The sequence below is a fragment of the Oncorhynchus mykiss genome, chromosome 9 (genome assembly GCF_057628025.1).
Source record: "Oncorhynchus mykiss isolate SJ-2025 chromosome 9, ASM5762802v1, whole genome shotgun sequence".
Classification (NCBI taxonomy): Eukaryota; Metazoa; Chordata; class Actinopteri; order Salmoniformes; family Salmonidae; genus Oncorhynchus; species Oncorhynchus mykiss.
Window position 1 is genome coordinate 80866664 of NC_143030.1, and position 14773 is coordinate 80881436.

Sequence of the window (14773 nt, forward strand, 5' to 3'; positions counted from 1 at the left end):
AATTCATGTCTAGTTTACTACATATCACTGGCATGTCAGACAGAATTCATGTCTAGTTTACTACATGTCACTGGCATGTCAGACAGAATTCATGTCTAGTTTACTACATATCACTGGCATGTCTGACAGAATTCATGTCTAGTTTACTAAATATCACTGGCATGTCAGACAGAATTCATGTCTAGTTTACTACATGTCACTGGCATGTCAGACAGAATTCATGTCTAGTTTACTAAATATCACTGGCATGTCAGACAGGATTCATGTCTAGTTTACTACATATCACTGGCATGTCAGACAGAATTCATGTCCACTCGGGATCACTGTTTTTTAACCAGAGCACTAGTCAAAGGTAATGTACTATACAGTATACTAGTATACAGTGGGGCAAAAAAAGTATTTAGTCAGCCACCAATTGTGCAAGTTCTCCCACTTAGAAAGATGAGAGAGGCCTGTAATTTTCATCATAGGTACACTTCAACTATGAAAGACAAATGAGGGAAGAAAAATCCAGAAAATCACATGGTAGGATTTTTAATGAATTTATTTGCAAATTATGGTGGAAAATAAGTATTTGGTCAATAAAAAAAGTTTATCTCAATACTTTGTTAAATACCCTTTGTTGGCAATGACAGAGGTCAAACGTTTTCTGTAAGTCTTCACAAGGTTTTCACACACTGTTGCTGGTATTTTGGCCCATTCCTCCATGCAGATCTCCTCTAGAGCAGTGATGTTTTGGGGCTGTTGCTGGGCAACACGGACTTTCAACTCCCTCCAAAGATTTTCTATGGGGTTGAGATCTGGAGACTGGCTAGGCCACTCCAGGACCTTGAAATGCTTCTTACGAAGCCACTCCTTCGTTGCCCGGGCGGTGTGTTTGGGATCATTGTCATGCTGAAAGACCCAGCCACGTTTCATCTTCAATGCTCTTGCTGATGGAAGGAGGTTTTCACTCAAAATCTCACAATACATGGCCCCATTTATTCTTTCCTTTACACGGATCAGTCGTCCTGGTCCCTCAGAAAAACAGCCCCAAAGCATGATGTTTCCACCCCCATGCTTCACAGTAGGTATGGTGTTCTTTGGATGCAACTCAGCATTCTTTGTCCTCCAAACACGACGAGTTAAGTTTTTACCAAAAAGTTATATTTTGGTTTCATCTGACCATATGTCATTCTCCCAATCTTCTTCTGGATCATCCAAATGCTCTCTAGCAAACTTCAGACGGGCCTGGACATGGACTGGCTTAAGCAGGGGGACACGTCTGGCACTGCAGGATTTGAGTCCCTGGCAGCGTAGTGTGTTACTGATTGTGGGCTTTGTTACTTTGGTCCCAGCTCTCTGCAGGTCATTCACTATGTCCCCCCGTGTGGTTCTGTGATTTTTGCTCACCGTTCTTGTGATCATTTTGACCCCATGGGGTGAGATCTTGCGTGGAGCCCCAGATCGAGGGAGATTATCAGTGGTCTTGTATGTCTTCCATTTTGTCTTCCTAATAATGGCTCCAACATTTGATTTCTTCAAACCAAGCTGCTTACCTATTGCAGATTCAGTCTTCCCAGCCTGGTGCAGGTCTACAATTTTGTTTCTGGTGTCCTTTGACAGCTCTTTGGTCTTGGCCATAGTGGAGTTTGGAGTGTGACTGTTTGAGGTTGTGGACAGGTGTCTTTTATACTGATAACAAGTTCAAACAGGTGCCATTAGTACAGGTAACGAGTGGAGGACAGAGGAGCCTCTTAAAGAAAAAGTTACAGGTCTGTGAGAGCCAGAAATCTTGCTTGTTTGTAGGTGACCAAATACTTATTTTCCACCATAATTTGCAAATAAATTAATTAAAAATTCTACAATGTGATTTTCTGGATTTTTTTTCCTCATTTGGTTTGGCATAGTTGAAGTGTACCTATGATGAAAATTACAGGCCTCTCTTATATTTTTAAGTGGGAGAACTTGCACAATTGGTGGCTGACTAAATCCTTTTTTGCCCCACTGTTTATGTAGTCCTAGAAGCCTACTTAGTTCCACAGTTATTCCTAGTAGCCTACCTAGTTCAACAGTTATTCCTAGTAGCCTACCTAGTTTGACAGTTATTCCTAGTAGCCTACCTAGTTCCACAGTTATTCCTAGTAGCACTCCTAGTTCCACAGTTATTCCTAGTAGCCTACCTAGTTCAACAGTTATTCCTAGTAGCCTACCTAATTCAACAGTTATTCCTAGTAGCCTACCTAGTTCAACAGTTATTCCTAGACCCTACCTAGTTCAACAGTTATTCCTAGTAGCCTACCTAGTTCAACAGTTATTCCTTGTAGCCTACCTAGTTCAACAGTTATTCCTAGTATCACTCCTAGTTCCACAGTTATTCCTAGTAGCCTACCTAGTTCAACAGTTATCCCTAGTAGCCTACCTAGTTCAACAGTTATTCCTAGAAGCCTAAGTTACCTAGTTCAACAGTTATTCCTAGTAGCCTACCTAGTTCAACAGTTATTCCTAGTAGCCTACCTAGTTCAACAGTTATTCCTAGAAGCCTAAGTTACCTAGTTCAACAGTTATTCCTAGTAGCCTACCTAGTTCAACAGTTATTCCTAGTAGCCTACCTAGTTCCACAGTTATTCCTAGTAGCCTACCTAGTTCAACAGTTATTCCTAGACCCTACCTAGTTCAACAGTTATTCCTAGTAGCCTACCTAGTTCAACAGTTATTCCTAGTAGCCTACCTAGTTCCACAGTTATTCCTAGTAGCCTACCTAGTTCAACAGTTATTCCTAGAAGCCTAAGTTACCTAGTTCAACTGTTATTCCTAGTAGCCTACCTAGTTCCACAGTTATTCCTAGTAGCCTAAGTTACCTAGTTCAACTGTTATTCCTAGTAGCCTACCTAGTTCCACAGTTATTCCTAGAAGTCTACCTAGTTCAACAGTTATTCCTAGACCCTACCTAGTTCAACAGTTATTCCTAGTAGCCTACCTAGTTCAACAGTTATTCCTAGACCCTACCTAGTTCAACAGTTATCCCTAGTAGCCTAAGTTACCTAGTTCAACAGTTATTCCTAGTTTCCTAAGTTACCTAGTTCAACAGTTATTCCTAGTAGCCTAAGTTACCTAGTTCAATAGTTATTCCTAGAAGCCTAAATTACCTAATTCAACAGTTATTCATAGTAGCCTACCTAGTTCAACAGTTATTCCTAGAAGCCTAAGTTACCTAGTTCAACAGTTATTCCTAGTAGCCTACCTAGTTCAACAGTTATTCCTAGTAGCCTACCTAGTTCAACAGTTATTCCTAGAAGCCTAAGTTACCTAGTTCAACAGTTATTCCTAGTAGCCTACCTAGTTCAACAGTTATTCCTAGTAGCCTACCTAGTTCAACTGTTATTCCTAGAAACCTAAGTTACCTAGTTCAACAGTTATTCCTAGAAGCCTAAGTTACCTAGTTCCACAGTTATTCCTAGTAGCCTACCTAGTTCAACAGTTATTCCTAGTAGCCTACCTAGTTTGACAGTTATTCCTAGTAGCCTACCTAGTTCCACAGTTATACCTAGTAGCACTCCTAGTTCCACAGTTATTCCTAGTAGCCTACCTAGTTCAACAGTTATTCCTAGTAGCCTACCTAATTCAACAGTTATTCCTAGTAGCCTACCTAGTTCAACAGTTATTCCTAGACCCTACCTAGTTCAACAGTTATTCCTAGTAGCCTACCTAGTTCAACAGTTATTCCTTGTAGCCTACCTAGTTCAACAGTTATTCCTAGTAGCACTCCTAGTTCCACAGTTATTCCTAGTAGCCTACCTAGTTCAACAGTTATTCCTAGACCCTACCTAGTTCAACAGTTATTCCTAGTAGCCTACCTAGTTCAACAGTTATTCCTAGTAGCCTACCTAGTTCAACAGTTATTCCTAGAAGCCTAAGTTACCTAGTTCAACAGTTATTCCTAGTAGCCTACCTAGTTCAACAGTTATTCCTAGTAGCCTACCTAGTTCCACAGTTATTCCTAGTAGCCTACCTAGTTCAACAGTTATTCCTAGACCCTACCTAGTTCAACAGTTATTCCTAGTAGCCTACCTAGTTCAACAGTTATTCCTAGTAGCCTACCTAGTTCCACAGTTATTCCTAGTAGCCTACCTAGTTCAACAGTTATTCCTAGAAGCCTAAGTTACCTAGTTCAACTGTTATTCCTAGTAGCCTACCTAGTTCAACAGTTATTCCTAGTAGCCTACCTAGTTCCACAGTTATTCCTAGTAGCCTACCTAGTTCAACAGTTATTCCTAGACCCTACCTAGTTCAACAGTTATTCCTAGTAGCCTACCTAGTTCAACAGTTATTCCTAGTAGCCTACCTAGTTCCACAGTTATTCCTAGTAGCCTACCTAGTTCAACAGTTATTCCTAGAAGCCTAAGTTACCTAGTTCAACTGTTATTCCTAGTAGCCTACCTAGTTCTACAGTTATTCCTAGAAGTCTACCTAGTTCAACAGTTATTCCTAGACCCTACCTAGTTCAACAGTTATTCCTAGTAGCCTACCTAGTTCAACAGTTATTCCTAGACCCTACCTAGTTCAACAGTTATCCCTAGTAGCCTAAGTTACCTAGTTCAACAGTTATTCCTAGTTTCCTAAGTTACCTAGTTCAACAGTTATTCCTAGTAGCCTAAGTTACCTAGTTCAATAGTTATTCCTAGAAGCCTAAATTACCTAATTCAACAGTTATTCCTAGTAGCCTACCTAGTTCAACAGTTATTCCTAGTAGCCTACCTAGTTCAACTGTTATTCCTAGAAGCCTAAGTTACCTAGTTCAACAGTTATTCCTAGTAGCCTACCTAGTTCAACAGTTATTCCTAGAAGCCTAAGTTACCTAGTTCAACAGTTATTCCTAGTAGCCTACCTAGTTCCACAGTTATTCCTAGTAGCCTACCTAGTTCCACAGTTATTCCTAGTAGCCTACCTAGTTCAACAGTTATTCCTAGAAGCCTAAGTTACCTAGTTCAACTGTTATTCCTAGTAGCCTACCTAGTTCCACAGTTATTCCTAGTAGCCTACCTAGTTCCTGTAAGGGCGTTCGTCTGTAGGAGGAAGAGAAGCGGACCAAAGCGCAGCGTGGTGGTTATTCATGTTTTAATAAATCACTACACATGAACAAACTAACAAAAACAAGAAATGTGAAAACGCAAAACAGTCCTATCCTGTGACAACAAACACAGTGACAGGAACAATCACCCACAAACACACAGTGAAACCCAGGCTACCTAAGTATGATTCTCAATCAGAGACAACTAATGACACCTGCCTCTGATTGAGAACCATACTAGGCCGAAAACATAGAAATGCCCCAAAACATAGAAAAACAAACATAGACTGCCCACCCAACTCACGCCCTGACCATACTAAATAAATACAAAACAACAGAAATAGAGGTCAGAACGTGACAGTTCCACAGTTATTCCTAGTAGCCTAAGTTACCCCGTTCCACAGTTATTCCTAGTAGCCTACCTAGTTCCACAGTTATTCCTAGTAGCCTACCTAGTTCAGCAATTTTTCGTCTTTGATTATTTATTTGTATTTATTTTTTCAATCTAATCTAAACTCTTTGACCTAAGGTTCTATATTTTTGGAATGAATTTAACCCAGATTGGATTGGATGTTATTTGCTCTGCCCAACACTTTCAATAAACTTGTGCTGTACAGGCATACATGGGTGTGTTCTGTGGCTGGCTACTGTACTGATGAGAAATTGTGTGTGTGATTCATTTCATCATCACAGAGAGAGAGAGAGAGAGATAGAGAGAGAGAGAGAGAGAGAGAGAGAGAGAGAGAGAGAGAGAGAGAGAGAGAGAGAGAGAGAGAGAGAGAGAGAGAGATTAGGAAAGGGAAAGGGTTGGGTTAAATGTGGAAGACACATTTCAGTTGAATGCATTCAGTTGTACAATTGACTAGGTATCATTACACCTGCTGCCTGTCATAGAGGAGAAATTCCATCTTGGATGTGGACTCGATCAATGGTTAAATATTGACTATGAGAAAACGAAATCAATTACATTTTTTGAGAAAATTGTAGTCATATCATCAAAGACCTAAAAAAAAGCCTTCATGTTTTAGTGATTAATTTGTATGCTACTTATGATATTCATATTATTTATAAAGTGTTAATAAGGAAGGTAATAACAGCAATTTGTTTCAACAACATTGGGTTACAAATCGGCTGACTTTATCTAAGCACAGAATTTTCTGTCGTCATGTAATTTAACCTTCTGCCGCCGAGCGCGTCCCTGCCTTTAATAAGTTTCTAGGCTGCCATCCCCTTTAAAGGACTACATTTTTTCTTTAATCCTGAATTGATGGCTTAAATACGGAGACAGATAGTGAACAGAGAAAGCCCAGTGAGATTAATGTGAAAGGATTTGCAATATAGTTCTTATTTTTTAAAGAATCAACACTAGGCTTTTAAAATCACCACAAGTCGACGGATTCTCCTTTTGTATACTACTACTGTTTCATTCAAACGGTTGCTAATTGATCTGACGTTACTATGGAAATCATTTTGGAATGAAGCTGAAACACCATTGAAAATGTAAACAAGTTCGCGTGTATTTATTTTTAATATATAAACATGTAAACTTGGAGAGATTTCTATTGGGATATAAACGTGGAATAAACAGTGAAAAAAGTGAACTCCTGTCTGAGGATAATGCATTTCTCTGCGATCAGCTGAAGGCAACAATCCCCGACATGTATGAGGACAATCGCAAAAGTAAGAATATTGTCATCAATAATTCACTGTTTACATCTTATTTTCAATTTAATACAGAACATTTTGTGTACATTTTTCATTTTGAATTATTTATTTTCTATCCAAATGTTTTGCTTCTTTCGTAGTACCTATTTTTAGACTTAATAAACGGATCTCTACAGAAGCGCAACTTTATGGGACATTATTTATTTTTGTCGATTCAGTGTCGATCGGAAGTCAGAATTTTCTATAGCTATTGCTTCTAAATTCAGATTACAACTATGGATTAATGAGAGTAGAGAAAAACGGCAGACCTACATTTCGTTACGCGTCACCTTTGGGCAGATGTGGACAGCTGTTTCTCTCACATACGTTCGTGGCCTGCATTTCTCCCGTTGACATTGACAGAACCTAATCAACTCAAATCTCTATGCCGTGTAACTACAACTAAAACTAAAACATTAAGGCTATAGTTTTTTTTTGTTTAAACCTACAAGTTGTGACAAGGGACAGTAGCCTAAAGCCGTTGATGATTTACAAAAAAAAAATAAAAAAAGTGAGACATTTGACAGTTATTTTGTCAATGACCTTATTGATGGATGCATATTCTTGTACATTTTACCACACAGACACAGTGCAATATAGTCCGCTTCAGTATCTTCTTTTGATGGTTCACTTCAATGACTGTATTTGTTCTCTTTCTGAATGTGCATTGGCGCAAATCTAATGTGACAACAGTTAAATAGTACAGACAATAATGGTGAGTACTTTATCCATCCTCAAGGGGATAATTAATATGTGCTTATTGTTGTGTGATGCAGCGAACATTGACATATCGGCACCTGGTTGTAAATGCCACGTTTCCTCGTACAGTCATAATTTCTCTGCATTTCATTCACTAAATACCACCCTGGTATCCAATAACCAAACCGTGTCCAATAACGTACTTCTTTCTACCTCTTTACATTCATTCCGAACGCAGTTTTAAAATACGGTAATAAACAGTAGTACGCATCGTAGTCCCGAGGACACTAAAGTGGTTGCACATGTTAGCGTGTCCTCTAGCGCTGCACACCTGATTCCACTTATCAAAGATGTTGTTAGTGTGTAGTGCTGGTGGGTCCCCAGGACCAGGATTAAGAAACCGTTTCAAATACACTGCAGCAGCCCATCTTGTGGTTGCTCTCATGCAGAACCGAACTGAACTCCAGGCTTCATAATGGCCATCTTTGTCTCTCCGTTGGTTGACATCATTATTATTATTATTTATTATTATTATTTTTACCAAATCTATTTCAGGACACAGAAATATCTCTCCTTTCAAAGGAGCAGGGCCAATTATTTGACAGACTTTTAAGGATATCCTTCATGACGAGATGTAGGCTGTGGCTAGCAGCACAGTTGTTCTGAAAAAAATGAAAACATAGATTTAACATTATAATTATGGCCACTTAAGATGTGGGTTAAACAGGGTTAGGGTTATGTCTTCAACAGGGTCAGGGTTATGTCTTCAACAGGGTTAGGGTTATGTCTTCAACAGGGTCAGGGTTATGTCTTCAACAGGGTTAGGGTTATGTCTTCAACAGGGTCAGGGTTATGTCTTCAACAGGGTCAGGGTTATGTCTTCAACAGGGTCAGGGTTATGTCTTCAACAGGGTCAGGGTTATGTCTTCAACAGGGTTAGGGTTATTTCTTCAACAGGGTCAGGGTTATGTCTTCAACAGGGTCAGGGTTATGTCTTCAACAGGGTTAGGGTTATTTCTTCAACAGGGTTATGGTTATGTCTTCAACAGGGTCAGGGTTATGTCTTCAACTGGGTTAGGGTTATGTCTTCAACAGGGTTAGGGTTAGGGTCATGTCTTCAACAGGGTTAGGGTTAGGGTTATGGCTTCAACAGGGTTAGGGTTATGTCTTCAACAGGGTTAGGGTTATGTCTTCAACAGGGTCAGGGTTATGTCTTCAACAGGGTTAGGGTTATGTCTTCAACAGGGTTAGGGTTATGGCTTCAACAGGGTTAGGGTTATGTCTTCAACAGGGTTAAGGTTATGTCATCAACAGGGTTCAGGTTATGGCTTCAATAGGGTTGGGGTTATGTCTTCAACAGGGTTATGGTTATGGCTTCAACAGGGTTTGGGTTATGTCTTCAACAGGGTTAGGGTTATGTCATCAACAGGGTTATGGTTTGGCTTCAACAGGATTAGGGTTAGGGTTATGTCTTTAACAGGGTTTGGATTATGTCTTCAACAGGGTTAGGGTTAGGGTCATGTCTTCAACAGGGTTAGGGTTATGTCATAAACAGGGTTATGGTTATGTCTTTAACAGGGTTTGGGTTATGTCTTCAACAGGGTTCAGGTTATGGCTTCAACAGGGTTGGGGTTATGTCTTCAACACGGTTAGGGTTATGGCTTCAACAGGGTTTGGGTTATGTCTTCAGCAGGGTTAGGGTTATGGCTTCAACAGGGTTTGGGTTATGTCTTCAACAGGATTAGGGTTATGGCTTCAACAGTGTTAGGGTCATGGTTTCAACAGGGTCAGGGTTATGTCTTCAACGGGGTTACGGTTATGGCTTCAACAGGGAAAGGGTTATGGCTTCAACAGGGAAAGGGTTATGTCTTCAACAGGGTTAGGGTTATGGCTTCAACAGAGTTAGGGTTATGTCTTCAACAGGGTTAGGGTTAGGGTCATGTCTTCAACAGGGTTATGGTTAGGGTTATGGCTTCAACAGGGTTAGGGTTATGTCTTCAACAGGGTTAGGGTTATGGCTTCAACAGGGTTAGGGTTATGTCTTCAACATGGTTAAGGTTATGTCATCAACAGGGTTCAGGTTATGGCTTCAATAGGGTTGGGGTTATGTCTTCAACAGGGTTATGGTTATGGCTTCAACAGGATTTGGGTTATGTCTTCAACAGGGTTAGGGTTATATCATCAACAGGGTTATGGTTTGGCTTCAACAGGATTAGGGTTAGGGTTATGTCTTTAACAGGGTTTGGATTATGTCTTCAACAGGGTTAGGGTTAGGGTCATGTCTTCAACAGGGTTAGGGTTATGTCATCAACAGGGTTATGGTTATGTCTTTAACAGGGTTTGGGTTATGTCTTCAACAGGGTTCAGTTTATGGCTTCAACAGGGTTGGGGTTATGTCTTCAACACGGTTAGGGTTATGGCTTCAACAGGGTTTGGGTTATGTCTTCAACAGGATTAGGGTTATGTCTTCAGCAGGGTTAGGGTTATGGCTTCAACAGGGTTTGGGTTATGTCTTCAACAGGATTAGGGTTATGTCTTCAGCAGGGTTAGGGTTATGGCTTCAACAGGGTTTGGGTTATGTCTTCAACAGGATTAGGGTTATGGCTTCAACAGTGTTAGGGTCATGGTTTCAACAGGGTCAGGGTTATTTCTTCAACAGGGTTACGGTTATGGCTTCAACAGGGAAAGGGTTATGGCTTCAACAGGGAAAGGGTTATGTCTTCAACAGGGTTAGGGTTATGGCTTCAACAGAGTTAGGGTTATGTCTTCAACAGGGTTAGGGTTATTTCTTCAACAGGATTAGGGTTAGGTCATCAACAGGGTTAGGGTTAGGGTTATGTATTCAACAGGGTTAGGGTTAGGGTCATGTCTTCAACCGGGTTAGGGTTAGGGTTATGTCTTCAACAGGGTTAGGGTTATGTCTTCAACAGGGTTAGGGTTAGGTCATCAACAGTGTTAGGGTTATGTCTTCAACGGGGTTAGGGTTATGTCTTCAACAGGGTTAGGGTTAGGTCATCATCAGGGTTAGGGTTAGGGTTGTGCCTTCAAAAGGGTTAGGGTTATGTCTTCAACATGGTTAGGGTTATGTCTTCAACAGGGTTTGGGATATGTCTTCAACAGGGTTAGGGTTATGTCTTCAACAGGGTTAGGGTTATGTCTTCAACAGGGTTAGGGTTAGGGTCATGTCTTCAACAGGGTTAGGTTATGTCTTCAACAGGGTTATGGTTATGTATTCAACAGGGTTAGGGGTTGGGTCATGTCTTCAACAGGGTTAGGGTTATGTCTTCAACAGGGTTAGGGTTAGGGTTATGTCTTCAACAGGGTTATGGTTATGTCTTCAACAGGGTTAGGGTTATGTCTTCAACAGGGTTAGGGTTAGGGTCATGTCTTCAACAGGGTTAGGTTATGTCTTCAACAGGGTTATGGTTATGTATTCAACAGGGTTAGGGTTAGGGTCATGTCTTCAACAGGGTTAGGGTTATGTCTTCAACAGGGTTAGGGTTAGGGTTATGTCTTCAACAGGGTTATGGTCATGTCTTCAACAGGGTTATGGTTATGTCTTCAACATGGTTATGGTTATGTATTCAACAGGGTTAGGGTTAGGGTCATGTCTTCAACAGGGTTAGGGTTATGTCTTCAACAGGGTTAGGGTTAGGGTCATGTCTTCAACAGGGTTAGGTTATGTCTTCAACAGGGTTATGGTTATGTATTCAACAGGGTTAGGGTTAGGGTCATGTCTTCAACAGGGTTAGGTTATGTCTTCAACAGGGTTAGGGTTAGGGTTATGTCTTCAACAGGGTTATGGTTATGTCTTCAACAGGGTTATGGTTATGTCTTCAACAGGGTTATGGTTATGTATTCAACAGGGTTAGGGTTATGTCTTCAACAGGGTTATGGTTATGTCTTCAACAGGGTTATGGTCATGTATTCAACAGGGTTAGGGTTATGTCTTCAACAGGGTTATGGTTATGTCTTCAACAGGGTTATGGTTATGTATTCAACAGGGTTAGGGTTATGTCTTCAACAGGGTTAGGGTTAGGGTCATGTCTTCAACAGGGTTAGGTTATGTCTTCAACAGGGTTATGGTTATGTATTCAACAGGGTTAGGGTTAGGGTCATGTCTTCAACAGGGTTAGGGTTATGTCTTCAACAGGGTTAGGGTTAGGGTCATGTCTTCAACAGGGTTAGGTTATGTCTTCAACAGGGTTATGGTTATGTATTCAACAGGGTTAGGGTTAGGGTCATGTCTTCAACAGGGTTAGGTTATGTCTTCAACAGGGTTAGGGTTAGGGTTATGTCTTCAACAGGGTTATGGTTATGTCTTCAACAGGGTTATGGTTATGTATTCAACAGGGTTAGGGTTATGTCTTCAACAGGGTTATGGTTATGTCTTCAACAGGGTTATGGTCATGTATTCAACAGGGTTAGGGTTATGTCTTCAACAGGGTTATGGTTATGTCTTCAACAGGGTTATGGTTATGTTTTCAACAGGGTTAGGGTTATGTCTTCAACAGGGTTATGGTTATGTATTCAACAGGGTTAGGGTTATGTCTTCAACATGGTTATGGTTATGTATTCAACAGGGTTAGGGTTATGTATTCAACAGGGTTAGGGTTATGTCTTGAAAGTCTTCCTCTGATTTGTCATCCAAAGGGTCCCACTATAACACGTAGTGTCGTTTTGATAAAATCCTTCTTTATATCCCAAAAAGTCTGTTTATAGTTGACGCCATCGATTTGAGTAATCCACTCGTTCAACCTGCAGAGAAAGGAATCCATAAAGCCAAAAAGTCAAAAAAAAGTCAAAATATGTTTCTATTTAATCCTCAGGTACCCTAAAATGTAAATAAACTGTAATATTTCATACGGAAAGAAATATGTTCAAAAGGAAAACAATATTAGGAGGTCTGTGTCCTCTTCGTCGCGCACGCATACACTAATTTCCAAGTCTGTGTCCCTGTACTAAAAAATCATTATTCTTCCTCGTTTTGGAAGAAACAAGCCTGAAACCTTGAACAGAGACTACTGACTCCCAGTGGAAGCCATTGGAATTGCACACTGGGAGCTAGATTTAATGATTTCTCGAAATGTTCCATTGGAAGAGCATGGGTTCTCTCAAAAAAAAATTCTGGTTGGTTTTTCTTTGGATTTTCTCCTACCATATCTATTGTGTTATAGGCTCTTACATTATTTTAACATTTCTACAAACTTCAGTGTGTTTTCTTTCCAATGGTACCAATTATATGCAACAGGCAGTTTACTTTGGGCACGTAAGTCAGGCGAAAATTGAGAAAAATAGACCCTAGCCTAAAGAAGTTTTTATGTTGCTGGACTCCAGGAAGAGTAGCTGCTGCCTTGGCAGGAACTAATGGGGATCCATAATAAACCCCAGGAAGAGTAGCTGCTGCCTTGGAAGGAACTCATGGGATCCATAATAAACCCCAGGAAGAGTAGCTGCTGCCTTGGAAGGAACTCATGGGGATCCATAATAAACCCCAGGAAGAGTAGCTGCTGCCTTGGAAGGAACTCATGGGATCCATAATAAACCCCAGGAAGAGTAGCTGCTGCCTTGGCAGGAACTCATGGGGATCCATAATAAACCCCAGGAAGAGTAGCTGCTGCATTGGCAGGAACTCATGGGGATCCATATGAAACCCCAGGAAGAATAGCTGCTGCCTTGGCAGGAAGGGTTAATATCCTTAATAAATACGAATAGAGCTGTAACTAAGGCCCTGTTCCTGTGTGACAGCTAAAACATACTGTGTAGCACCAGGAGCATCAACTCTGACATCCTTCCTATGAACAGAGTTAATATCTTCCAAAACGAGCAGCGAATTACCATTGAAACGACCTCCCTATCAGTCTTGAGTACTTAACCTAATACCGATTGAACTTTTTACAGGAGTTTCTCCCACTGCTTTTGGCTCAATTTAATGCTCCTTGACAGGTTTTACTGAGAACAGTGTTATCAACGTCTGTTAGGATTCCCTCAATCTCACTGCAGCCCAGGAACATCATGATAAAAAATATGATTCATATAAGCTATTAGTGCATGTTCCACTCTCCCTCCCTCACACACTCTGACTCTCTCTCTCCCTCCCTCACGCACTCTGACTCTCTCTCTCCCTCCCTCACGCACTCTGACTCTCTCTCTCCCTCCCTCACGCACTTTGACTCTCTCCCTCCCTCACGCACTCTGACTCTCTCTCTCCCTCCCTCACGCACTTTGACTCTCTCCCTCCCTCACACACTCTGACTCTCTCCCTCCCTCACACACTCTGACTCTCTCTCTCCCTCCCTCACGCACTCTGACTCTCTCTCTCCCTCCCTCACGCACTCTGACTCTCTCTCTCCCTCCCTCACGCACTTTGACTCTCTCCCTCCCTCACGCACTCTGACTCTCTCTCTCCCTCCCTCACGCACTTTGACTCTCTCCCTCCCTCACACACTCTGACTCTCTCCCTCCCTCACACACTCTGACTCTCTCTCTCCCTCCCTCACGCACTCTGACTCTCTCTCTCCCTCCCTCACGCACTTTGACTCTCTCCCTCCCTCACGCACTCTGACTCTCTCTCTCCCTCCCTCACGCACTCTGACTCTCTCTCTCCCTCCCTCACGCACTTTGACTCTCTCCCTCCCTCACGCACTCTGACTCTCTCTCTCCCTCCCTCACGCACTTTGACTCTCTCCCTCCCTCACACACTCTGACTCTCTTCTTTCTATCTGCTCCTTTATGCTCCTCTCTGCTCCTCTCTGCTTCTCTCTGCTCCTCTCTTCTCTCTGCTCCTCTCTTCTCTCTGTCCCTCTCTGTCCCTCTCTGCTCCTCTCTGTCCTTCTCTGCTCCTCTCTGTTCCTCTCTGCTCTTCTGTGCTTCTCTCTGCTCCTCTCTGCTTCTCTCTGCTCCTCTCTGCTCCTCTCTGTTCTCTCTGCTCCTCTCTGTCCCTCTCTGCTCCTTTCTGTCCCTCTCTGCTCCTCTCTGTCCCTCTCTGCTCCTCTCTGTCCCTCTCTGCTCCTCTCTGTCCCTATCTGCTCCTCTCTGTGCCTCTCTGCTCCTCTCTGCTCTCTGCTCCTCTCTTCTCTCTGCTCTCTGCTCCTCTCTGCTCCTCTCTGTACCTCTCTGTCCCTCTCTGCTCCTCTCTGTTCCTCTCTGCTCCTCTCTGCCTGCTCCTCTCTGTTCCTCTCTGCTCCTCTCTGTCCCTCTCTGCTCCTCTCTGTCCCTCTCTGCTCCTCTCTGCTCTTCTCTGCTCCTCTCTTCTCTCTGCTCCTCTCTGTCCCTCTCTGCTCCTCTCTGTTCCTCTCTGCTCCTCTCTGCTCCTCTCTG

At 42.0% G+C, this 14773-nt stretch overlaps 1 protein-coding gene across 4 annotated transcripts in view; it reads left to right on the forward strand.

The window, feature by feature from the left end:
- The first annotated feature begins 6305 nt into the window (after positions 1 to 6305).
- Positions 6306 to 14773, forward strand: part of cacna1fb (calcium voltage-gated channel subunit alpha1 Fb) — a 204660-nt gene continuing 196192 nt past the window's right edge. For all 4 annotated transcript variants that reach the window (XM_090185540.1, XM_036989057.2, XM_090185541.1 and 1 more), the window contains exon 1: positions 6306 to 6730. In XM_090185540.1, coding sequence (XP_090041666.1) covers positions 6709 to 6730 — 22 coding nt within the window. In that variant the 5' untranslated portion in view covers positions 6306 to 6708. The remainder of the gene's footprint in view (positions 6731 to 14773) is intronic.